This window comes from Balaenoptera musculus, chromosome 9 (genome assembly GCF_009873245.2).
Source record: "Balaenoptera musculus isolate JJ_BM4_2016_0621 chromosome 9, mBalMus1.pri.v3, whole genome shotgun sequence".
Taxonomy (NCBI): domain Eukaryota; kingdom Metazoa; phylum Chordata; class Mammalia; order Artiodactyla; family Balaenopteridae; genus Balaenoptera; species Balaenoptera musculus.
Genome location: NC_045793.1, coordinates 47,541,136 through 47,567,707, shown reverse-complemented (window position 1 = coordinate 47,567,707; position 26,572 = coordinate 47,541,136). Strand labels below are relative to the sequence as shown.

At 38.8% G+C, this 26,572-nt stretch overlaps 2 protein-coding genes across 7 annotated transcripts in view; one reads left to right on the top strand and one right to left on the bottom strand.

Annotated features, from left to right (window-relative positions):
- The window catches only part of PLEKHA8 (pleckstrin homology domain containing A8), a 94,392-nt gene that overhangs the window by 2,534 nt on the left and 65,286 nt on the right, over positions 1-26,572 (top strand). For 5 of the 6 annotated variants that reach the window (XR_005021188.1, XM_036863178.1, XM_036863175.1 and 2 more), the window contains exon 1: positions 21,499-21,989. Coding sequence is in view for 4 of the 6 variants with exons in the window: in XM_036863178.1 (XP_036719073.1) it covers positions 21,950-21,989 (40 nt within the window). In the remaining 2 variants the exon portion in view is untranslated. Of the gene's footprint in view, positions 1-500; positions 663-21,498; positions 21,990-26,572 lie in introns of those variants that run through there. The other variant, XM_036863177.1, reaches the window with a different exon arrangement.
- FKBP14 (FKBP prolyl isomerase 14) lies at positions 8,562-20,316 on the bottom strand. The gene is made up of 4 exons (XM_036863197.1): positions 19,444-20,316; positions 16,163-16,314; positions 13,225-13,352; positions 8,562-10,832 (listed from the first exon to the last, which is right to left on the bottom strand). Exons 1-4 carry the CDS (start codon positions 19,638-19,640, stop codon positions 10,674-10,676), a joined length of 636 nt encoding a protein of 211 aa, XP_036719092.1. The 5' UTR covers positions 19,641-20,316; the 3' UTR covers positions 8,562-10,673.

The window sequence follows — 26,572 nt, the reverse complement described above, 5'->3', positions numbered from 1 at the left end:
TTATATATATATTAGACCACTTGATATTGTCACACAGATCACTGAGAATCTATTCTTTTGTTTGTTTGTTTGTTTTTTCCTATTTTTATCCCATTGGGGCTTACTAAGCTTCTTGGATCTGTACATTTATAGTTTTCATCAAATTAGGAAAAATTTTGGCCATTACATCTTTAAATATTTTACCCATTGTACCCCATCCCTCCCAAGTTCAGAGACTCCAGTTATACATATATTAGACCACTTGATATTGTCCCGCAGATCATTGAGAATCTGTTCTTTCCCTCCCCACCCACCACTCTTTTTCTCTCTTCATTTTGAATTTCTCTTGATTTTTCTTCAATTTTTCTTATCTTTTCTTCTGCAGTCTCTAATCTAATCTACTAATGGTTAATACTGTCAATGAAAGTTTTTTTTTTCTCTCTTTTTTTGGTGCCCCCCCCATCTCCTCTCCCAGCATTTTTAATGTGGCAGCATTGTCTTTGTTTTTATTTTTTTCAAAGGAGGTTTTGCAGTTCTCCTGGCCCGAGGACTCCCTCAGTCCCTCTCCATCCTCACAGTGGACGCCTCAGGTCCACAGACCTCACCTGGCCCGGTCAAGATCTGGAACTGACCATCTCCCACAGCTTCAGAAAAGTCCAGATGGAGTGAAGCAAAGCTGCACGGTAAAAGGAATTAACTGCCACTGCCTGTTGATGAACGTTTTATATCAGATATTTTATTCTTTATCTCTTTAAGTTCTACTTGGTTCTTTTATACCATCCATTTCTCATACACATTTTCCTTTAAATCTCAGATCATATTTGTATTTTAATAGCTGTTTTAAAGTCTTTGTGTGCTACTTCTATCATTTCTATTTTTAGTCTTTTATTGGTTGTTTTATCTCCTGCTTCTTTGTCTCTCTCATAATTTTTCATTGGATATCAGACTTAGTGAATTTTATGTTGTTGAGTAATGAATGTTTAAAAATATTTCTTTTAAAGAAAGGTTGTAAACTTTGTTCTTAAGAATCGGCTTCACCCATTTGAGACTTGTTTATAAACTGTTTACGACAGCTCTAGGGTAACTTTAACTCTACGACTACTTTAGCTCTTTACTAAGGTATGACTCACATATGGGTTCTAATGAATGTTCCATGTAATCAGTAAGGTGATTCTGGCTAGTAGGAACTTGGACAATTCCCAGTTTTGTGTAAGCTCTGGGAATTTTTTGTGCACAGCTCCCCAGTAGTTGTTCTTTCCTCAGGAGTTACTCTTTGCCCAACCTTATGGTGATTCACCATATGCCTGCAGCAATTGGTATTCACTCAATGACTCAAGGAAACCTTTATGCAAATTTCTGAAGTTTTTTTCTGCTTAGTTTTCTCTTATCCAGAGCTCTGCCCCACAGATTCTAGCTGCTTTGACCTCCCTGAACTCTGATCTCTGTTTCCTCAACCCCACAAGAGAACTGGGCTCTGTTTTGTTTCCCTCCTTTTTACCATGTATAGTTCAGGAATTGCCTCCAAGCAGAAAACTGGGATAATTGTAGCTCTTATCTCATTTGTTTCTTTTCTCTTGAGAATCACATTCCTGCTCTGCCAGTTGCTCATTGGTTGTCCAATGTCTGACAAAATTTGTTTTATATATTTCGCCCAATTTTCTAGTTGTTCACAATAGGAGAGCAAGTCCCATAGCAATTCTTCCTTCATGGGCAGATGTGGAAGGCAAGGAACACTAATCTTAATGCCCCTAAGGAACCAAATGTCGTGATACAACTAGAGTCATTATTTTAAGAACTGAAAATGCATAGTTTACTTATGGAACTTCTTCAACATACTGGTATAACAAGAAACATTTATTGGACACCTGTACCAGCAATTGCACTATTGCTACAAAGGTGAAAAAGGCGTATCAGTCCTACCTCTCAAGAAGTCAGGGGCAAGCAGGGAAATTAATTAGGTATAGAAGTAATATATGCATATATTGTATGTTGCTGTCAGGGTAACATAAGAGTTATGCATAGATAAATACATTAATCTAGCATGTTGGGAAATATAAACAAGTTTAAAAGATGATCATAAATGAGGGTTACCCAAACCTAGACCACTTAAAAAAATACATTGATGATGATTTTGCCTTTTCTTCTAACCAGTGTTATTGATTATCTAAAGAACCCCATGCAGTGATTTTGAGGAGCCGAAGTACATGTGTAATTGAGAAATGCCTTTAACACATTGCATATAGAGATATTTTCCACTTAGTACTTCTTTTAGTGTGTAATTATAGCAGGAGGAAAAGGATCTGTCATTGGGCAACTCTCATGGGGATGAATGACAGACAATATTATGTGAATGAGACACTTATGTATGGGCAAGAAAGCCTATGTAATTGCCTTGTATGTAATCTTATGAGAACCAAAGAAAGCTGACAGGAAGCCATGGGAAAATGAGAAAGAAAAGCACTAGTTAAGATTAGTCAGCCATCTGCCTTAATCCTATGACAACCATGTTTAAGAGGTTAGTTTTCTGAATTTGGTTACCATGGTAACAAACCTTTAAAATGCCCTTAAAACAATTTACAGAATTATTGTGCATATTGAGTATAGGCAACACTGAGAGACCTTAAGTATTCAAATCTATTTAAAAATTATTTTTAGAATTTAAATAATCAATCAAGTCCTTTAGGTATGTAATTTAGACAACCATAAATTGTATTTTAGCAAAAAGGTGTAAAATCCTACTCATATAATTAGGTGATGGGTTTATCAGTTCAGTTATTCGAATGTGTCGTTTCAATGAGTGGCTCCTATTTAATTTTAAATAACAGTTCATGAATGTTCTGGACCTGGTTTCAGAAACAAATTATCATATATGCTTTACATTCATTGCTGCACCTCTAGGAATCATTCATGCGTTTAGCCAACTGTACAGATAATTTAAAGGACAATTGCTAAAACTTCGTCTTATGATCATCAGAGGGCAGACTAGAAGATTCTCTGATCAGACTTAGCAGTTTCAACCTAATCCTTTCTTGCTGATATGTTTTCCTAGTTTACATGTGTAGAAAAGGTTCACCTTATGCTATGTACGGTTTTAAAATAGGGCTTGCTTTTAATATTCTAGTGACACCTGAGGCCACCTTTTAATAGATGAAAGCTTATTTTGAATTGTAAATGTTGAGCCTTTTATGTTGACAATTTTAACACCACTGCTCACTTGAGATAATATATGACTTTATCAGAAGTTACTATTAGTCATTTTCCAATTCTTCAGAAAAAACAAGCTCTGTCTAAATTGCTGTAGGAATTTTAGTTTCAATTAAAGGAAGACTTCCTTCATGCTATAAGTGATTATAAAATGATTTCACCTATTGAGAGAATGTGTGAAGTTTCTGACTCTAGAGAAAGAGTATTTTGTTTTGGGTACTCTTCTGTGTTCTATAAAAGACCAAAAAACTGGCATTATTTCGTTTCTTGTTGGATTAATTTCAGAGAATTGAGAATAATCTAGATATGGAGAGATATTTTAGTTTTAAAATTCTTGATTATTCTTTACCCTCCTTTCCACTGACTTTCTACCTTAATCATAAACCAAGTCCTAGGTTTTTACTATTCTTAATAAATCTCTTATACCATTGGTTCTAGCTCTTACATTTGCAAAGGATTTGACTTTTTGCATATGTAGAGTGATTTATTCCTTAGACCTGGAATCTGCGTTTGGTTCTACTTAAATTTCAAAAAGCACTTCTCATGTTTTTTTTTAATTTATTTTTGGCTGCACTGGGTCTTCGTTGCTGTGCGCAGGCTTTCTCTAGTTGTGGCGAGCGGGGGCTACTCCTCAATGCAGTGCGCGGGCTTCTCATTGCGGTGGCTTCCCTTGTTGCGGAGCACAGGCTCTAGCGCGTGAGCTTCAATAGTTGCAGTGCGTGGGCTCAGTAGTTGCGGCATGCGGGCCCTAAGGGGCGTGGGCTTCAGTAGTTGTGGCTCTCGGGCTCTAGAGCGCAGGCTCAGTAGTTGTGGCGCAAGGGCCTAGTTGTTCCGCGGCATGTGGGATCCTCCTGGACCAGGGATTGAAACCATGTCCCCTGCATTGGCAGGCAGATTCTTAACCACTGCGCCACCAGGGAAGTCCCCACACTTTTCATATTTTTTGAAACAAAAATTGAAAGCAGAGATTATTTTACCATGCTATGAATTTATCAGATCATTGATTTTTCTTTACCCTGAATATAAAGAAAGGATTGAGCTTTAAAAATTATTAGAAAATTTCCAGAATAGCCAAATACATAGAGAATGTAGACTGGTAGCTTAGGGGATGGGGGGAAAGTGGGCAGTAACTGCCAATGGGTATGGGGGTTTCTTTTGGGGATGATGAAAATGTTCTAAAATTGTGGTAATGGATGCATAACTCTGCGAATGTCCTAAGATTTATTGAACTGTAAAAAAAATCTGTACTAAAAATTAATTCTTATAAAAAATGAAATAAAATACCCCACGTCAAAAAAAATTTTTTGAAAACCAAAGAACATTGCCCAGTTCAGGGGAAATAGGTGAATGATAAGAGTTAATAGTTTTAAAGAATTATTGCCATAGTAGTAAAATGTTTGAAAAAAATTCCAGGGCGTAGAGTTGATTTACTGTTCAGTCTTAATGTGAGAATCAATTAACTTTAGTAGGCTGTTTAATTTTCTTTAAAGACTATGATTCAAAACAGAAAACCTGGAATACTACTGTATGTGGCATGACATTTTGTAAAAGATTATATATTATAAAATGTAGCCAAAATAGTGCAAGGAAAAACTTGTGATTAGTCCCAAGGAACCATTGGTATAAAGATAACAGGAGAGAACAATTATGCTGGGAGGAAATTTGGCTATTCAAATGAGGATTTCATTGCAAGATCCTCCTTTTCATTGCAAGAACTTTAATTTCATTGCAAGATCCTCTTTAAGTTCTTCCCTATTTTCCCACAAGTAAAATGCTGTCTCTTATTTTAGGGCAAATCTCCCGTACTTGCACTACTCCTCTTCTTGGTTATTCTACACAATTATAATTACCCATTTCATTAAATTTAGCTATTAACTTAAGAACCAACTTTTAAAAATCTAGGATGTCTCAAAGAGAACGTATGCTGCACAAAATAGCTGCACAACAATTCCAGGAGACGTGATCACAAGGGCAAAGAACCAACAATACATGGTTGAATGTTATAATGTCCTACTCTCCTACCCAGAGGTAAAAATTAAATTCAGAGTTATATTAACACAAAATGCACTCCGGCAGAGTTAAGTCCAACAAATGAATGAGAAAATGCTATAAGAAATTGGAACTAAGCCCCAACGATCTCCCTACCCTTACTTCATTCTTTATAATAATGAAAACTATCCCTCAATACCTCAATTTACATTGTGCATGGAATTGTTTTTACTGTAACTGTTTACCGAAGAGGAAATTATCTTTATCCTACTGCCACCTGGAATTCTAAATTAATAAAACGACTTGTAAATTCCCAGAAATCCCCAAATGGGATATAATTTACCTGTTATTAGGGGCCAAGGGAACAGCATTCACTTTACTCTGGATTTTTAAAATAAGACCTCAGCTAACATCTCATGTCATTTGCTTTTAGATCATAAAATAAAATGGATGGTAGTCTAGCTCACAGGCACTTAGATTGGCTTTGTAAATTATTGGCTGACTCATACTCACTAAAGGCATCCATTTTATGCCAGAGGCTTTATTAGCAGTCCAGGGACACAAAGAACTGGTAAACAAAGGAATCCACAGACACCATGCTGCGTGTTGCAGATCTCCGGGAATCTTCCAACAGTTTTTATCATTTCCCTAAAAATAATCTATGCATATCAAAAGGAGCCACTTAACCCCTTGGCAACCCTCAAGCTAAAGGGGTAAAAAAAAAAAAAAGATTATTGTTGGTTTTACATGGAGAACTACTAGGAAATTTTACCTAAATTATAAGTGAAACACAGAAAATTGAGCAAAGTAGAGGATGACAGACCCCAAATTGACAAAAAGGAAGTTTGACTTCTTCCACAGTAAAGAAGTTTCCAGAGAGAGGAAATCATGTACTAGAGAGAGCATTACAATGGCTATGTTTGGTACAAAACTATACACACACACATACACACACATATATACACACACATACTATATACATACACATACTTTATACATACAGTTTATCGTTTATATACAGTATATAGTTTGCACTATACATATATATACACATATACACATCTATATATTTTTAAGAGAATAGTTTTATTTTTTCTAAATCTCAACTGTATATTCTTCTAAAGGGGTGGGTTGTAGATAATTCTGAAAAAATAATATAGAAGAATAATTTGGGGAAAGTCTGGAGCTCTTTTCTCATTTCTCATAGAGAATATGTTCACAAAATAGATTTACTGACCATCTAACTTTCTGCTGTAAGAATTCATAGTCATAAAAAATTTCTAACCTTGGGGAAAATGGTTTCTACACACAACTTATCCTTTAACTGTATGTTCATTTTTAGGCACAGTTAGTTGTCCCAATGCCCAATGTTTTCCAGAATGCAAAAAAGAATATTCGTAGAAGAGAAAAACATAGGAGACTGTATATTCAAGGGCAGAGAATTAGTGAAGTTAATTGTCTCTCAAATTAAGGTTTTAGACCACCTGCATCGGTATCATCTATCAAGTGGGTTAAAATGCAGATTCATGAGCCCAATCCACAAATTAATCAGAATTTCTGGGGAAAGGGTTAGGAATCTGCAGTTTTAACACATATCCCACATGATTGTAGTGTACACGAAATTTGAATCACTACTACATTTCTGTAGCCTTTAGGAACCAAAGCATACCTCTCACTGTATTTGAAGAAGACTGAGCTATGAATCCAATGTTTGTGAAGGTCTCTTTCTCCTATTAGTCTGGAGCAAGGAGAGGGAGGTTGCAGGGGCAAAGCTGAAAGCAGAGGCAAAATAATATTTTAAAGAGAGAAAAGAATTTACCTTCACATAAAGACTCCAAACCCATATGTAAGAATGTATGAGTTTCATTGTACTAAAAGGGAATATGCAAATCCTACTAAAAAGACTGCTATAGATACTAAGAAACAGAAGTACTATAATTTTAATGTTTTCAAATGGGCATATTAATTTATATTCATGATTGACATTTTAGATTTCATTTCAAACTAAAGTGGGTAAGAAACAAAACCAAAACAAAACAAAACTCTTACGTCCAAGTGTTTTGCATCTCTGGAAAATAAGTCCCTTGTTATTTTTTCCCAGAGTTATTATTATAATGACAATTTGCTTTTCTTTTTTAATTGAAGTATAGATTTAGAATATTGTGTTAGTTTCAGGTGTACAGCTAAGTGATTTAGTTATACACATATATATTTTCTTATTCTTTATTTTTCATTATAGGGTTATTACAAGATAGTGAATATAGTTCCCTGTGCTATACAGTAATTCCTTGTTTATCTGTTTTATATGTAGTGGTGTGTATCTGTTAATCCCATACTCCTAATTTATCCCTCCCTGCCTTCCCCTCTGGTAACTACAACTTTGTGTTCTGTGTCTGTGAGGCTGTTTCTGTTTTGTATGTAGATTCATTCTTATTGTTTTTTAGATTCCACATATAAATGATACCATATAATATTTGTCTTTCTCTGTCTCAGTATGATAATCTCTAGGTTCATCCAGACAATTTGCTTTTTTAACAAGAGGTGAGAAGGTGTTATTTTTTCCCATAACATTTCACCAAGTTCCTTCTTCTCCTGTAGTTTCCAAACAACACTGGGAAATCACCCATATCCTCAATTCAGTGGAGAGACAGCATACTGATATCTAAATAGCATCACAGGTATAAGCAGTATCGTATATCAAATAAGATAAGAGGTACAAATTCATTTCCACAAGGAAAGATTCAAATGGCTAGTCACCCATCTGAATCAGAAATCATTGCTTCCTGTTATTTTTATGGCAGCCCAGAATTTCACTTAATTACATAAGGTATTTTATAGCACTAATTTACTCAGTAGGCATTAATCGTCATAATGTCCACCTGTGACAAACAATAAACTCCTAAACCAAAACAATAATGATAATTACCACCAAAACAAAGCAAAACACCACATACACTTCTCCACTGCCAAAAAAATTCACCATTAACTATTGCCCTCAATGTTCAAGGTTTGATGCTTATTTAAAAACAATTTATTGTGGTCATCCATGTACAATGCTTGGTGTCAGTCTATTTATGTCTTGTAAAAATAAAATACAGTGTGTGTGTGTGTGAATAAAAAAAAAAATAAATAAATAAATAAAAAAATAAATAAAAAAAAAAAAATAAAAACAATTTAAACCACACCACAGCTTTCCTTACAAATATATCTAAACAGAGTGAATAACCAGAGACACATTCAAAATGTCACCATACTCCTCTCCTCTCATTACCTGTCCATTTTCCTCACTTAATTTCAACATAAAACCTAGAGTAACAGTTAAGAAAATCAATAAAGCTGCTGAGGAAACTGGGACTTGAAGAATTTTTCACAAAACCAATTATTTCCCAAATAAACTTTATTTTGAAAAGAATACCACAACAGAGTTGTATAAATTTAAATATGACACATCTTAGCAGTATTACTGAGTCAAATTATATACAAGTGAAGTCACAGTTCATGTCTGATTATTCTTACGAATGAAAAGGTGCAAAGATGCAGCTAAACTAAAAAGGCGGGTAACATAAAAACAACCATAACCTATTTATATATTGTCATTTCATACTGGTGTCTACCTATTTAGGTGGGAATTGATCCAAATTCACACAAGATAAACAAATATGCTACCTGAATAACCAAAATTCTTTTTACTTTACTTGCTCTACCACAGATAGCATTATCAGTAATGTTTATACAAAGTAGCACCCTATGACAAGCTACTTTCTTTCCCCCAATAATACAGACCAAAGCTTTCTGTATTGTGGCTTATAACACCTTCAGGTTGAGGAAAACAGCAGTGACAACTTAAGACTTTTCTAAATATAGGTGATTTCATCAGACAAAGGTGTTATTTATGTTCTTCTCAAGAACTTTATGTCTTAGTGGCGAAAATGTCAATATACAATTGGTGAAAGTAGTCTATATATGATGTAGTAATTGTTCATAAGTATTAAAAAAAAAAACAAAAGCCTAGAGGTAAACAGGAATGAAAGGACTAAGACACACACCTGGACCCTCTCACCCCTAGGTTTTTGAGGCAATTCAGTGTTCACCCCAAGATTATTCAATGAAACCAGAGCCATTTCTGGATCATGGGAATTCAAAAGCGCCATAAACAGCCAGTTAACTATCTTCAAAGGATAAGGACCCAAAGACAAAAAACAGAGTTGACTGCTAGGAGAGCAAACTGAAGAGAGAATTAGGCCCAATGAATTCAAAGAAAAATTTTACTTTTTCAATAGTAGAGGGCAGTAGAAACATACTTAACTTGGGGACTGAAATCTGGTTCTATAAGTTAGTTGTTGACCTTGGGCACAAGTCTCTCTTAATGACAATTCCCTCATCTATAAAATAGGTACATTAAGATCTACCCTCTTTTTTCCATAGGCTTCAGACTAATGAGAATCAGACAATGATGCACTTGAGATCACTTTGTAAACTTATAAAGGATTCTTCTTAGCAAATGGAGATTTGGGCACTTTTTTAAAGTGTTAAGGAAAAATTCCAATTTAAGATAAAATTATAAAATCATCAACTTTTTGATCCAGGATAGACCTGTATTCAATAGTAGCTGCTGTAGGTCTGCCTCATTTTTTTGATGAGGCAGAAACAGGAAAATTTTTATTGTATTACTAATTTCTCTTATAAGACAATGTTACTGTAGTATAATACATTAGTTATAGACTTTATTAATTAAAGAACCAGGAAGGGTGATCTTCCAGCCTTAAAAAGTAAACACTGACTCAATACAACTCTTTACCTCCTCTACAATACTTTGACACATTTTATTATGAAGAAATAAACACATAAATAATTTGTTCTATTAATCACAATAGGTCATTCATCACTAGGAACCCAACCTTATGTAGCTTAAATCCCAGGCAGAATATTTCAATGTAAACATATTTATAAATTATTAACTTTACTCATTTCAGCTTTGCACATCTCCTCAGTAAAGCAGTAACTCTTAAACGTAGAGCTCAACAACCATTTTCCCTTTTTCCTCAAGCAGAGACTCAAAGGCAGTTACAGACACACTGTTTCATTACAACATGAAAATAATAAGCCTTGGGCTATTGCAAAAGGCTTTTCAAATATCAGCATCTAACTTGGAGAAAATAGAGGGAAGAAGAAACAGAGGGTGCTGATTTGTGCTATAACCTGGTCTTATGTTGGGCATGCACCCAGTGGCAATATTTTAAAATCACAAGTAAGCAAGTAAAACATAAAGCTTCATATGTAAAAGTGGAAAATGGTCCAGAAGTCTTCTATTCAAAGACAAATCAATTTTTTCTTCCTAATAACCTACCAGAAAGAAATGGGTACTTAGAAGCCCTAAGGGGTTCTTCTAATAATATTCAGAAAAATATATAAAAATAAAAACCAAAGCATGAACAGAACATAGTTAACAAATAAGACTCTCTTTTAAGGATGGATGCTATATAAAATGGGCAGACGTGTGTCTATAATTCATCATGTTTATATGTAAATTCTCTGGCAGATATAAATCCATCTTTGTCTTCATCTTCTTTATCAAAAATATCCTCCACCAAAACATCATGATGACTTTCATTCACCACTGCACCATGCTTTTCAAACTCCTTCTTTAAATACACTTTAACCTACAAAATAATGGGTCACATTAATAATTATAATTCTTAGGACACCCACATCGAGCCAATCAATATCACAGACTGGACGGGCAGTGCATTTAGTTATATATAACAACTACTAAACAACTACCTTATGATATATTTCTAATGATAGTAAGAGAATTATAAGGAATTTTTCCCCTTAAAAGCTGTTGCTATAGTGCTACAGTAGAGACACAAAATATTGCTCAGAGGCAAATATATGGCTTATATCATGGGAAAAACACACAGTGAAAGCATATTATGTGTTAATCCGAGTCTAAATAAAACCAAGCATTTGAAAGACTGCTATCTTTCAATCCACCGAATTATCCAGATCTTGTTTCTAAGAAGGGTCAGAATTCCAGATATTTCTCTTAAAATCAGATTAAATGATGGCCTTTTTAAATTTTAAGTAGGCGTCTGGGAATAGTACCTGCTGTGGACTGGCTGTAATCACGCCACATGACCTTCTGATCTCAGAAATTAAAGCAAAATCCAGCCTGATGAGTATTTAGACTAAAAGTTTCCATTTTTATACAGATATTTAAATATATAAACAAAATATTGCCCCCAATTACCTACTAGATTCACCATAATGCAATTCAACCTATATTTTCATTTTGAATCATATCCCTATTATTCCTCTGTTAGATCAGCACTTTCAAATCTTCTCTCCTCCCCCTACCACCAACATGCAAACATATAGTGTATATTTATTTTTAAGATTAAGGGGATTTAATGCAGTTGTTAAGAAGGGGTGGGGGGCAGTAATAATGAAACTCTATGGACTAATGTAGAACATGTCTCCAGGGTATATTGTGTGAATAAAGTGAGATGTCAAACAGTATGTATAGTATGCTACTTCTTGTGTAAGCAAGGGGGAAATAAGAATATATATTCATGCTTGCTAGTATTTGCATAAAGAAACACTGGAAGGGTTTCTTAGAAACTAGTAAAACTGGATATGAAGGGGGAGGTCACATGGTAGAAGAGGATGTGGGTGGGAAAATGACTTCTTAATAAATCTTTTTATATTGAATTGATTTTTTTGAACCATGTGAATGTTTTTTCTTCAGGATTTTTTTAATGAAAGGGAATTCAAATTTATCTTGGATAGAAAAAAGTCCATGACTGATAACACTCTGAGGTGTTATGAATTCAGTAGCTGTGGATCATGACCCTGCGGTTTATAACAACATGTCTTAAGACTTAATCATTGGGACTTCCCTGGTGGCACACTGGATAAGAATCCGCCTGCCAACGCAGGGGACACGGGTTCGATCCCCGGTCTGGGAAGATCCCACATGCTGCGGAGCAACTAAGCCCCATACGCCACCACTACTGAGTGTGCGCTCTAGAGCTCACGAGCCACAACTACTGAAGCCCACGAGCCACAACTACTGAAGCCCACGTGCCTAGAGCCCATGCTCCACAACAAGAGAAGCCACTGCAATGAGAAGCCCGCGCACCGCAACGAAGAGTAGCCCCCCTCGCTGCAACTAGAGAAAGCCCGCGTGCAGCAACAAAGACCCAACACAGCCAAAAATAAATAAATAAATTTATATATTAAAAAAAAGACAATCATTTCCTAGCCATTAGAATGAAATTGATGAAAGCATAAAAAGGGACTTGATTTCTGACCAGCCAAGCCAGAATGGAGAATACGGGTAGACAAAAAACATAGGGCTAGATATCTACCTCCACTTCTTTCCCCACAGAAGCCAGACTAAGACAGGTATGTGTAGCAATGGCTGCAAACACCTAAATAAATTATAAAGAGAAGTCTTCTTCCTTTCTCCTTACTCAGCACCAGGACCCTGTGCGGGCTAGGAAAGGTCTCCTACTGTGGAAAATCCAGACTGGGGTCTCCTAACCTGAGCAAAACTGAGCATGTGATCTGCTTGCTGATGCTAACTGCTAGAAAATCACTATGCAACTCATTTAACAACCAGTCTAAAGTTTTAAACAGAAACTGCCCATGTGAGATATTTTGCAGGACATCTACGTTTCTTATATCGTAGCTCCAAAATGGGAATTGTCTTGGCAAAACAGATCTTCAAAAACTCAGGGCGAGAGCAAGATACACTGAACCCTAAGCATTAAGGAGAAAAAAAGCAAAAAATGAAAAGTCTCAATATATTTCTCTCCAAAACAATGATTTCCTATGAAAAAAAGTCAATTTTCAAAGCATCAGTGTTTAAGAAAACTTATAAATAACATTTTACACAAATAAAAATAAATTTTATTTTAAAATATATTTCTTAAAAAGTAAGCTAAAAGAAAGGGAGGGAGGGAGGGAGGAAGGGAGGAAAAAAGGAAGTGGGGGAGAGAGAAGGGAAGAGAGAAAGGAAGAAAGGAAGAAAGAAAAAGGAAAGATCACCTCATCTTTAGAGAGTTTCCAGTCATCATTAAGATCCATTTCTTGGAATGATTCATGGGATCTTGGTCCATTTCGAATCTCTAGGAGATTGATGTTGAATATCAGTGTACTCTCTGGGGGAATTTTACCTGACATGAAGAGAGAGAGGGGTTAAGTTTTATTAAATAGATCCCAAAGTTTTGATGGTAGAAAATTTGTGGTACTGAACAAAATACTGTTTTAATTGAATTAAATAAAGAGCCTTTCTAAGATTGTCCCATATATAGAAATTACTTATAGTTTATTCAAACAAAATAAAGAAGGAACAATCCAAACTATTAGATCAAAAACAATGTGTTTTTGGCTTTGCAATTAAAAATTGTTTTACACACACACACAGATATGCCTCATGGTCTGAGTATTAAATTTCAAATATAATTAAGAGGTTACATATTATATGTCAAGAATGACTTAATGGGCTTTAGATAATTCAGAGTTAAATATAGTACAAATGATTTACTAACTTTTGGGTCAAAAAGTCCTGGCCTAGAAATACACATGGTACTGCCATTTCCACCACTGGGAGGCAGTATATAACTGAATGAGCTCTGGTTTCACACTGGGATTGAGGCTCACATCTGCCCCTCTTTAAAGCCTCAGTTTTCTCATCTGGAAGCAAATTTAACACATGTTGAGGAAGTTCCATGGGAGGGGAGACATTAAAGCAAATTTCTGAGAAGGGAGATAAAAATCTTTTAAAGTGAAAAGAGCTTGGTTAAAGCCCCAGGGACGTTAAAAAAAACAAAACCAAAACAAACAAAAAACTTCTGGGACACATGGACAATTTTTTTTCAACTTGTTTCTTTATAACTATATTTAACATACAGGTCCGGGTAAACATTACAAATATTTCTCAGTGCCCCACCCCCTCATCCCATTAAAGAGCATCTGTAAGCACCAAAAGAACAAAACTTACACTGTGTGCCGAAGCTTACCATTCCAGATCTAGACAGAGAAGGGCATGCACTAGAGGTCATCGATAAAACTGGTATCTTTCCAAAAGGAGGCATGCAAACATGGTACTAAAAAACTACAAAATTAGTGTTTTAATATGTATTAGCAGAATTAGTTTCATGGTATTCTGTTTGAAGGAAATGACTCAAATTCAGATCTCTACTTGTTATAAAATAAAATCAAGTCAAATAGCGTATGGAGAAAGAGAAATGGACTAATACTATATACATAAATATTAAAGGTGAGACAAAGATACAGGAAAGTGAAAGAAATGTTTAAACATCAGAGAAACATTTTCTAGATACTTGACTTCTCTAAAAGGATCATTATTAAAATAAGAATTGAATTTTGTTAGTAAATCCTATTCTATGCATAAGATTGACATAGCAAGATCCATTTAGAATATGGGATACTTCACATATGACACCTATTTTCTTCTCAGTACACTGGGGCTAGGAAATCATAATCCCCACCTTGTAAATGGTTAAGCTTGGACTTCAGGATGCTGTGAAGTCTGTATTTCTACTACGTCAGAGTGGTTTTCTGTCTAGTTCTGATGACTTCTTAAATTTTTTTTCTTCCTCATTATATAATATGTGCCCATTGTAGAGAATGTGGAAGAGACAGAACCAGAAATAAAAATAACTCCCAGAACCACTGTCCATTATTAACATTCTTATTTATTTCCTTGTGATTCACTTTGTATGTGTATATATTTTTTCCTAATACTTACTATCATAATATATATATCTTCATTTTCTACCTTTATAAATATAACATTATATCAGACATATTTTAGATGTAATTTTTAAAATCTTTAAAATGCCATTTTAAAATAACTGGGCCATATTTTATTTATATACACCCTTTTCATTATACACTTAAGTTGGTTCCAATCTTTTTGCTATTAGAAATAACAAGTGATGGACATCCCTGTTTATGAACCTTTCTCCCAATACCAGACTATTCCCTTAGGTAAGATTCTAATAAAGGAATTACAGGATACATGCATGTAAACATCTTCAGGCTTCTTGTAAGTAGCCCTTTGGAAAACTGCATGGGTTCCCACCTAAACAACAGGTGTTATTGGCTGCCCTAGAACATCTAGCACAAAGGCTCCCTGGACCAACTAGCCCACTTGCTTCTGCTTTATTAAACTCATTTCATGTCACTCCATTATTTATTTAAATAAATTATCAAAAACTTTATAAAACAACTTTAAAACAAAGATGAAAATTAACTCCCATAAGAGCTCTGTCATGGGAGACTTCATTTGTGAGTCACACACAGCCCACATCTAAAACTGCATTTATTGCCTTAATAATCTATATTTCAAATGTTTGACTCATCAAAACAATTATGTTGAGTAGTCTTTCTTTTTGCATTGTGAAAACAAATTGTAAGTTTCAACTGGGGAGGATAAAAAAGTCTTAGAGGTGGATAGTGGTGACGCTGGCACAACAATGTGAATGTACTTAATGCCACTGAACTGTACACTTAAAAATGGTTAAAATGGTAAACATCATGTTATGGAAATAATACCACCATTAGAAAAAAAAACACCAGGGACTTCCCTGGTGGTTTAGTGGTTAAGACTCTGTGCTTCCACTGCAGAGGGCATGGGTTCGATCCCTGGTTGGGGAACTAAGATCCCACATGTCAGGTGGTGCGGCCAAAAACAAACAAACAAAACCCGCCATATTGGTGAGCAATATTAATAATAGAGTTGAGATTACATAACGTTTTTCCTTATTGGCTCAGTTGACCATTTACATATTATGGCCTTAATTGGCCATTTCAAATGCTAATCAAGACAATTATATTTTCCTAAGATATACAAGTCCTCTATTTACTTCTAGAAAAAAATACATAGTAGTTACTAACTTCTATCCCTAATCCAGAGAAGAATTCTAATGCTGTAGTAAAAATGTAGAATTGTTATTACCTTTTCCTTCTTTTCCATAGCCCAAGGCAGGAGGAATGATGAGCTTTCTCTTCTCTCCTACACACATTCCCTTCAAGCCCTGGTCCCAACCTTTGAGAGCCTCCAGGATGCCCAGGGTAAACCAAATAGGCTGACCATTGTTATGTTTGTAACTACAGTAGAAAGAAAACACATTAGAACTCCTTAGTAACTTTATCATTATTTTTTTATTGCTGTGGTATAACATTTCCACCCATGACTGATTAATTTTATTAGTTTGGAAATTAATGAAAATAGCACACATGCACATGTCAAACTCTATAGTAATTCATTTCACTTCCTACCTTTCTTGATGCAAATTTCACATAGCTGAATTTGCTAGAGCTGGCAGAGGGAATAATAATAAAAACAACTCTTAGCATTTACTGTTTATAGGTATTATCCTAAATGCTTTGCTTCTTTTAAGTTTAACAATGATAATATAAGTACCATTATTACCCCATTGTACAGAGGAGTGTGCCAGTATCTGACCCAACTCCAAAGTGCAAAGTCTTAATCACAAAGTGATGCTGTCCCAGGAAGACCACTAGGATGCAGAAAAGGGATAAAATAATGGGAAATGGATGAGTTTGGGAAGGAGAATGAGAAGCTAAGAATTTACTGCCAGCGCTCACGGGTCCATGCCCACTTGCACAGTGGAGTCAGGAGCTCAGTGTCTTATATCCTGCCTACAACCTTTCCTGATGTATAGCCTGCTGATGGCTCTGATAGGTGCAAGAGGCTGCTCTTCAACCCTGAATCCCCACTCAGACCCTGGCCTAGTTCTCTCCCAGGAGTTTATTGTGGGGCTATGCAAGGAAGTCTGGAGGAGTGGCCCCTCAAGGACTGGGGAAGAAGGAAATGGTCAAGATATCCTGGCTCATGAGCTGGAGAGAGGCCAGCCTAAGAAAACCAACCTGCTGAGCTACTGGAGGGGCTTGTGGGCTGAGTAGTATCTGAGCCCCAGTTAGCTCCCTCTTAGTGCAATAAGGAAAGTGTCCTATTCAAGGATATCTTGTAGTTGAGAAACGAAGTCACTCTACTAGGCTTCACAGGTACCATGGTTACTAAATCTAGGTAAAGGCCATCACTTCTTTTCCTTAATTTCCCCCACGATCAAAGTAGCAAAATGGCAACCATAGAAAATAGGGGAAGGCTAGAAAAGAATAAAGAAAGAAGAAAGAATCTACCACCCAGCACTGCCTACAGTTTTGGAACATTTCTTGTCATGGTAAAGGACTTAGGCTATTTACCACATAGGCTACGGGTCTCGAAATAATGAACATGCTTTATAAACTGATCATTTGATGGTACTTCTTTATAATACTGAGAGTTAGCAGGTTTTGGCCATTTACATGGAGGCTGCATGACAATATTCCCCTCTTCAGGTACTAGAACTTTAGTAGCAAAGTGCTAAATAATGTCAAGCGGTTACCACCAGGGTCCACACAGGCTTTTGGTTCTGAGACCTGAAAGAAAGCAGGCTGGGTCTAAAAAAGATCAGACTAAAAATAAAAAATGTATTTGGAAGTTTCAAATGCAAATCCTAATATTGTTTACTGTCCACTGGGGCACCGGCCTTGTTGATAAAAAAGATAGGGCTGTTGAGAATTCTATGGCATGCCCTCATCTTGGAACTTTTTGCAAAGGCTAACAGAGTTCAGAGAAGAGTGCCACTGACTTCAGAACCTCATGAGAGACCAGATCGGAATGCCCAGTAAAGGCAGTTTATCAGAAAACGAGGTCTAGGAAGGGCCACGAAGCTTCACTGCTTTAGTTCACGCCATTCCCCCTACCTGGGATGTCCTCCCGTCCTCATTCTCCACCGAGAAACCTCCACCCATCTTTCAAGGCCCATCTCAGTTATGATCTCTGGGAAGTCGTTCCCTTTCCCCATCTCTCAGAGCATGATTATGTCCAGAGTTCATTATGCTTTGTGAGCACTTTGAACATTCTGTACTTTATTTTTATTTATTTATTTATGGCTGTGTTGGGTCTTCGTTTCTGTGCGAGGGCTTTCTCTAGTTGTGGCAAGTGGGGGCCACTCTTCATCGCGGTGTGCGGGCCTTTCACTGTCGCGGCCTCTCTTGCTGCGGAGCACAGGCTCCAGACGCGCAGGCTCAGTAGTTGTGGCTCACGGGCCTAGTTGCTCCGCGGCATATGGGATCTTCCCAGACCAGGGCTCGAACCCGTGTCCCCTGCACTGGCAGGCAGATTCTCAACCACTGCGCCACCAGGGAAGCCCGAACATTCTGTACTTTACATCATGAGTTGTCTTCCTACCTACCCCCCCCCCACCCCCCCCCACCCCCCACCCCCCCACCCCCCCCCCCCCGGTAGACAGTGTTCTTCTAGAGGAGAAGAACCCACTCTTAGTCATCTTTGCATCCTCAGGGCCTGACTCATTAAGGATTTGATTGATGAATAGATGAATGAATGGATGAGGATGGAGAGAAGCCAGATTTTAAAAATCTCCCTAGTATCAAACATAGGGCCTAACATAAAGAAATGTTCAGTAAATACTTTTGGAATGGAATTGGAGAATCAATGCCTAATTGGAAATCATTACACTTGTAAAAGTTTTCCATGTTGCAATTTCTTTCTTTATAAAACAGAAATAGTGATAGTGTAACCACCTGAAAATCCTTCACTGTAGGTATTGAATTAATCTCCCATAACCACACCCACACCCATCAATGAAGTCTTTGAATTTCTAGAAAGAAACAAATAATGAAACAAATCGTGGTCCTGTGCCTTGACCAAAGTGTCATCTATCAGAACAAAAGTTAGGTCAATGGACTAGCATTAACATAACCTACAACAAGCAAATAAATGATTGTATATTCTGCTCATGAAGTTGCTATGAAAAGTTTAAGTAAATTTCACCTACACCAAAATAAAAATGGAATTGAGTTATTTTCCCTCAGGGACAAAGTTTGAGAAATGAGAATTCCTTTAAGGCTTTTCTACTTATTGCCTAATTATACACCTAGATATTTCTACAGCATTTCAGAAATTCTAGTTCTAATTTTTATAATTAAAAAAATTACTGCTTTATCCTGACCACATGTTTCCAATAAGACCTTCAAAGGCCTTGTTATATAAGATTGGCTTTAAACAATTTCCTTTCCCCAAACTAAGAAATTAGATATTTCAGTTTTTTTCAATAGAGATAAAGCTGGTACACGCCACTGTTCCTGCCCAAGAGCTGGCATATGTGGGTGGGTTCTTTACTATTTTACCTGCAGGGTATAATTACTCACGTGGAGTGAAATAAGGAGCCGTCCTTTTCTAAGTAGCCTTCATAGTGGACCAACATCAAATCCCCTCCTTTGGTCTTGCGATGGCAGATGAACGGCTTCTGGAGCACTTCAATCTTCACTTCTGGTTCAGGGATCAGAGCCCCACTCAGAGAAGTGACTAAAAGCGTCAGGACCGCGTTCCACAAGAAAAGCCTCATGTTGCCAGGGCGGGAGACAAGTTGCTACAAAAACACAAAAAGGGCCCCCCGACCTCATAGAGTTAAGGATGTAGTTGAAGAGGTAAAGACAACAGCCTCTGGCAAGTTCATGACTCCCCCTTCCTAGCAGACGTGGCACATTCACCACCGACAACTTTCCCACGCACTGCGAACTCACCTCTAAAGAGTTAAACCCAAACCCGGCCCTTGACTGGCTCTTACAACACGGCCCCCTGGAAAGCGCGAGCTCCCGTTGGCTTGCGGTGCTGTCCCTCAGGAGCCTCTCAAGCCAATGACTCTACAACAGTGTAATTTACCACCCGGCCGAGCAGGGCGGTAAACCCAGGGGCGAACCACCCGTTGAGGTCCTGGAGCCCGGAGGATTACAGAATTCCACAACCTCGGACTTTGAGAGAGGGGTGGAACGCAGAGCTAACCGGAAACTTCGACAGATTCACAGCTGTAAAGAACCCGGCCAGGGTGTGAAGTCCAGGACTCAGGAAAGACTCGTTTACCCTCACCGTTGGTGAGAGACCGCCCAATACTAACTGCTTATTATTTAACTTAGGATATGAACGATAAAGACTTTAACAGTGGTTTAGGTTTCACAAAGTGCCTTCTTCGTGAACCTCTCTACACTGCCGGTAAGGCAGATTCTTTTATCCCATTAAAAGATAAGTATATTTTGGCTAGGAGAGGTTAAGCGTCCTGCTTAAGGTTGTTCAGCCCCAAAAGCAACTGAGCTCCGCCATCAAACCATCTTCTGATTCATTCTACAACGCCGCACAACATTATGGCTGCTAATAATTTTAGAGGACCTTAGTGTAGAGGGTCAATAATAGCTTCTATCAAGGATAAGGACGTGCAGACCTCCGCTTTCAAGAAGTAGTAATCACAGTTACGAGTTACACAGGCTCATCTGTCTTTAAAATTTTTAATTTTACATTTTTCGCGTAATTTCAAAAGCAATACGTGTTCATTGTAGTCGATTTGGAAGAAACTGGAAAGCACTCGAGTTTCCAGTTAAAATAAAGGAGCCGAATTAAATTTGAATTTCAGATAAACAAAGAATTAATTGTTCTGTGTTTTTATTTGCTAAATCTGGTAACCTTACACTAAAGAAAAAGAAAGAAAGAAAAAAGATCTCCTGTAACGCCACCATCCAGAAATAATCATCTTAACATTTTGGTGCATGGTTTTGTGACATATGCCTAAAACAATTAGGATCCTATTGTATACTGTGTTTCGTAACCTGCTTTTACCACTGAATCTATAGTTAACATTTTCCCTAGTCAAATATCCTTAGCACAGTCCTTTCTCACACTTTCATATGCATAGGAATCCCCCGAGAGATCTTGTTAAAATGCAAAGTTCGATTCGGGAGTTTCCGGGCTTGTGGCGAGATCCTACAATTCCAAGAAGCTACTAGGTGATGTCAGTGCTGCTGTCCGCGGACCACACTTCCTGTAGCGAGGTTTTACAGTTTAGACAACATCTGTTTACGCTCGCTGGCCAAACACAGTATTCTATCGTGAAATTCCTATCATCTCCGTACGCCTTATTGTTGGGTACCTCAATAGCCTTGAAGTGCGTAGGATTAATTAGCCTTGAAATAAGAATTTAATCCTGAAGACTAGGATCCAGGGGGCACCCTAAGGGGCCACGGTGGCTCCCAAACATCTGGAGATGGAACCCATCTACCGCACCATTGAGTCAGGACTGTGTTCCACCATTGTCCCAGAGGCCTCCCTCCTCCCGTCTCACCCTCCCTCCTCCCGTCTCACCCTCCCTTTAGTCCCAAGCCTGCCTCCCAGGACTCATTTTCCCCGCGGGCCTCTCTCACTACATCAGCCATGGCGCCGGCGCCTCTAAACCCCGGGGTGGATTTTGGGAACATGCGCGCAAGCGGTGCACTGGGCATGCGCGAGCGGGCCCCGAGCTCCGTGGGTCGAGGACTCAGGTAGTGCGCCGTGGCGCCGCCAGCAACCAGCTCCTTCACTCGGGACACTTGGGTGGCTTCAGCCGCCCCTCGGACCCACCCAGTGCCTTTACCTCCTTGAGGACAACGCGCCGGGCCTGCCGCGCCGGGCTACCGGCCGGCTGCGTCCTCACGTGCGGAGGCCGCCACAGTGACCCCGCCCCCGGGCCCGGGATGTGAGGCCCGCGGGGTGTCCCCGCACCGGGCCTAGGCGCCGGGAGTGGCCGGCTCGGCAGCGCCGGGCGATGGCCCTGCTGCCGGTGCTCCTCGCCTCCTGGGGCCTGGGGCAGTGAGGGGGCCGGCGGGCGAGGGCAAGGTGGCCGCGGGCGCCATGGAGGGGGTGCTGTACAAGTGGACCAACTATCTGAGCGGTGAGTGGGAGGCGTGCCCGGGTTCTGGTCCTTTGTCTGAGCCGCGGGAGGGTGGTGTCGGGACGCGCCTTCTGGGGGTCGGGGTCACGGTCCCTCCTGAGACCAGAGAGGCCTGCGCGGACCGGGAATGTTTCCCCACAGCAGTTCTCTGTCTCCCGTGCTGTACAGACACAGCCCCCTGTAGGGGCTGGGTGAGGGCCGTAGCTTTCCTCACTTCGAGGAAAGCTAAGAAATCCTGAGATGTGTGGTGACTTGAAAGGCACGATGCCCTCGGTGGCAGCGGGAGGGAGGCGCTGATTCCTGCAGTGGGGTCCTCTGGGAGTCTCGAATTCTGGCGAAGGAGCTGGTCTCGGAAGGTTTCAAATAAATGCCAGCAGTAACCTGGAATCCCAGAGGTGAAAGGTCCTTTTTCAAACAAAGTCCCCAGAGCAAGCACTTTCCCTTTGTCACCTGCAGAGTCATCCGAGTGCAGACCAAGGTATCAGAGTTCCGTCTCAGTTCCAAAGTATGCACAAGGTTTTTGGTTTTCTCACTGAGCATTTCTTTTTGTTTTACAGACTCAGAAATTACCGTAAAATAGAATGCAAGCATTAGCAACTCTTTTCTTGCCCTGCTGAGCAGAATGCCTTAAAAATAGTACCCCACCCCCTTTCCAATTTGTGGAAGTACTTCATATTTTGAGAAGGTCAGCTATTTTTCAGCTGCGAATATGATTCAGGACGAGCATTTTCATAAATGAGTATATAAATAAAAGCCTTATGTGTTCTGGAAACTGTGCTAGGCACTTTTTTGAAATTAAACTTTTTATTATGGAAAATGAGGTGGGCACTTAACATTTTAATAGCAATGTATTTGAAATGAGAAATATTCCCAGTATCTCTTAGAGTGGCGGAGATGTATTTTCCCATCCTAGGGGACCATAGGACAGTTTTTTTTAAGGTTGTAGTGTGATTCTCTGGAGGTGTTTTAAGGACATTTGTGTCTGGGAGGAGCAGTTGGCATAGTGACTGATGAGGTTATAGAGCACAGCTAAAAGTGCACCTGGTGGGTATACCCAGAACCTCTTCCCTATGCATAGTGTGGTTACAAATGAGTTCTGTTTGTTTTTCTTGTGATCATTAGTAGAAACTGAGTGAGGAGGGGTGTTTTAGAAGACTTGCCCTTTGCTTCAAGGACCTTCATTTGATGTCAAGAGATTGTATTAGATGTGGATACCTCATGGCTGGGCTCCGGTGAATGTCAGAGGCTAACGTTCTCCTAACCTAAAGGGAGGGTGCTTGATCAAGTAATTTGCTTTTGAGGTATGTCTAAGCTCTAAGATGAATAATCTTATGCCCTTGAGTGAAATTTAGTCGCTGGTCTTGGTCCTTCCCCCCTTTCCATCACACACACCTTGTAACTTGTTTTCTTTCATCCTCAACACTCTTCCTTCTTTTGTTCCATCTCCCCCCCTCCTTTTTTTTTTTTTTTTTTTTTTTTTTTTTGCCTCTTCTTTCTTCTTCTCCTCCTCCTTTATATACAAGGTTTAGTCTCTTGGTACTGTACCTACTTCCTGGTCATGAAATACCTTTTTTTCCCCCGACTGTTTTTATGTATCCTTCAATAAAGCAAAATTTCTTTAGAAGGATCTTTTGGAATCTTTATCATGTGGTGCCTGTACCATCTGTTCTGTTGGAAAAGAGTCTACTTTTTTCTGCCCCAAGTAAGAGAAGTTAATTTTGTGAGTGATGCCATAGTGGAAGCCCTAAAGAAAAGGGGCGTTGGAGCCATTGCCAGAGATGACTGTCCTTACATCATGCTGCTTGTTCCCATGGCCCACAAGCCACCTCATCGTGGACAAACTGTTCATAGAAGCCCATCACACTGGGTATACTTAGAATTACGGTTCAGCACATTCTCTTTCCTTAGGAGATACATTTACTTTGGAAAGGAATGGTAACAGCCTAGGAGGAGCAAATGCATTTTTGTTTCTTCCACCCTTCTATGCAAGTTCGTCTCCCCAAAAGAGCATAGTGTGAGTGTTAATGACAAGCTTTGATGAAGACATCACTAATTTTCTTCTCCTGAAGCTGGTTTTTAAAAGTAACATTTTTTTCTTATGGTTTTGCACATAGTAATTTAAAAATACATGTAATATCAGTCTAAGTTTTTGTTCATTTTGAATTTTTCTCCGAAGGGAGTACCTAACCCGTTTGTGTAGTTTATTTCCGTCATGTCCACAGCTTGATATGGGATGCCTTATGTCCAAATTTGAGTGGAGAGGTTAGGGAAACAGTTTATCAGCTGATCCTTTGAATCCTTGGTGGATGTTGTCAATTTCATTCACCAGCTACTGGTGTGCTGGGCTCTGTGCTAGGTACAGGGCAAGCAGTGTTAAACAAGACAAACACTGCTCCTGCCTTTCTTGAGCTTACAGTCTGATGGGGGAGACAGACATTCATTGGATACATGGTTGGAAGCAAGTTCCAAGCGTGTGTGATTTGAGGGGAGAGGATGGGAGAGGCTAGTCTGGGTCGTTGGGGAAGGCTTCACTGAGGAAAAGATTTAAGCAGAGCCTGAAGGATAAACAGAAGCTGGGTAGGTGGTGAGGCCATAGCAGAGGTGCAGTTGGAGGCTGTAAGGAAAATCTTTTTAGGCTCAGGGAATGTCAGTGTGAAGGCCCTAAAGCAGGGAAAAAAACTGCTAAGTGTAAGGAAAGGAAAGAAGACCCACATGGCTGGAGAGCTGAGAACAGGCTCCAACAAGACTGCAGGGATGGAGGGCAGGCCTGAAATTGCAGGACCCCATTGGCTGGTTTAAACACTGCGGAGTGATTGTGCATGAACGTGCATGTGTTTGTGGAAGAGAGAAATGGTGAGATTGTTTAAAAGCTCATTTTGGCTACATTTATTGTATTTTGCCAAATACTGTAGTTATTTTGTGAGCTTCTCTTGCCTCTTGAGTTAAACTGTTAGGTATCAATTACTGAAAGTTGGAAACATCCATCAAGCCCTGAGAATAGCAGTATCTAAATTGCTTGCATGAGTGTACTGCTAAAATACAGAAAGAGAAAGGAAGAAAAGTCTCTTTTCCCTAATATATTAGGCAAACTCAGGTACCCTGTGCTCCATCAGAGGAAAAGGAAAAAAGAAAAAGAGCTTCTGTGTATTTTCTTCAACATTCTGAGCCATCCTGCCTTTTGTGCAGTAGAACATTGGATATTCTGGGATTTAGTGTCCAGCCCTCTCTTCACATATTAGAAGATTAAGCCCGGAATGGAAAGGGGATGGATTAAACATTTCACAAACACCTACATTGTATGAGACATAACACTAGGCACTGTAAGTTTGTTATTTGTATCTTTCAAGCCCTAAAAGTTAGTCAAGGGATATTATACCCGCTTGGTTATACGTTAATGCTCTATAGTAGAACACTAGTTGAGTCAAAGAGTCCTAAAGTCTAGTGCCGGCTCTGTCACTGCCAGCTGCAGAGTCACTTTATCATTCTGAGCTTTAGTAACTTCCTCCATAAAAGTGATGAGATTTACCCATTAATAATTGTAAGAATAGTAAAAAAAAAAAAAAAAAAAAATCTTAACACTTCTAATGTTCCAGGCACTATTCTAAATATTTTACATGGATTAACTCATTTAATCTTTGCAGCAATTTTAGGAAGCAGTTGCCTTTATTATTCCCATTTTCCAGATGAAGACATTGAGGCACAGAAAGGTGGAGGAAGGAACTAGCCCAAGGTTACACAGTTAGTAAGTGGCTCCAGTGTCTGTGTTCCATTCATTACATAATACTTGTAAAGGTCCTTCCTGCTTGATCGTTATATAATTCTAGCTGATTCATAATGTGTCTATATTTAAAGTATGTCGACCTAGAATAGCAGACTTTATTTGGGGGTGGGAGGTGGGGAGGAATTCAGGAGTACGGAGGACTTTGCCTAGGGTTGTGCATATGTTTTGTCACAAGGAAATTTTCTGAGCTGTGCTCTGAGCTTTCTACTTTCAGTTTTAGGTCCCTTTCCTGCCCACTCAGCACAAAGGAGGGCTGCTGCCATGAGCTCTAGCCAGTTGCAGGCTTCTTGGGCCCTCCCAGTGCATTAAAATACAAGCACATTGCAGCACTGCATTCCAAAAATAACAAAAGCTTGCATCATGCTCACCAGATGGTTGTCTGAGGAGGTGCTGTAATTTTGCTTACCCCCGCAGGTGGAAGAAGGTAATGCTTGTCCATATATGTTTGTACTGTGTAAACAGTGCCAAGAGGCCATCTGGAATGTGAGTGATTCAGAGCAAGATTCTCATGGTCTCACAACCACTAGGCAACCTTTTTTGTTGTTTTTTTTTTTTTAACATCTTTACTGAGATATGAGTTAACCTCTCATGAATTTCACCCATTTAAAGTATACTAGTCAATGGTTTTTAATATATTTACAGTGTATAACCATCACCACAATCAATTTTAAAACATTTGCATTATCCTAAAAAGAAATACCCGTTATCAACCATTCCCCCCACCCCCTCTTGCCCTTGGCAACCACTAATCTGTCTGTATAAATTTGCCTATTCCATACATTTCATATAAATGGAATCGTAC

Excerpts from the sequence above, each read along its gene's own strand:
- FKBP14 (XM_036863197.1), bottom strand. The coding sequence starts at position 19,640 with ATGAGGCTTTTCTTGTGGAACGCGGTCCTGACGCTTTTAGTCACTTCT. Across the intron at positions 13,353-16,162 it reads CTATGGAAAAGAAGGAAAAG|GTAAAATTCCCCCAGAGAGT; the intron begins GTAATAACAATT and ends TCTTCATGTCAG. Across the intron at positions 10,833-13,224 it reads GGAAACTCTCTAAAGATGAG|GTTAAAGTGTATTTAAAGAA; the intron begins GTGATCTTTCCT and ends ATTATTTTGTAG.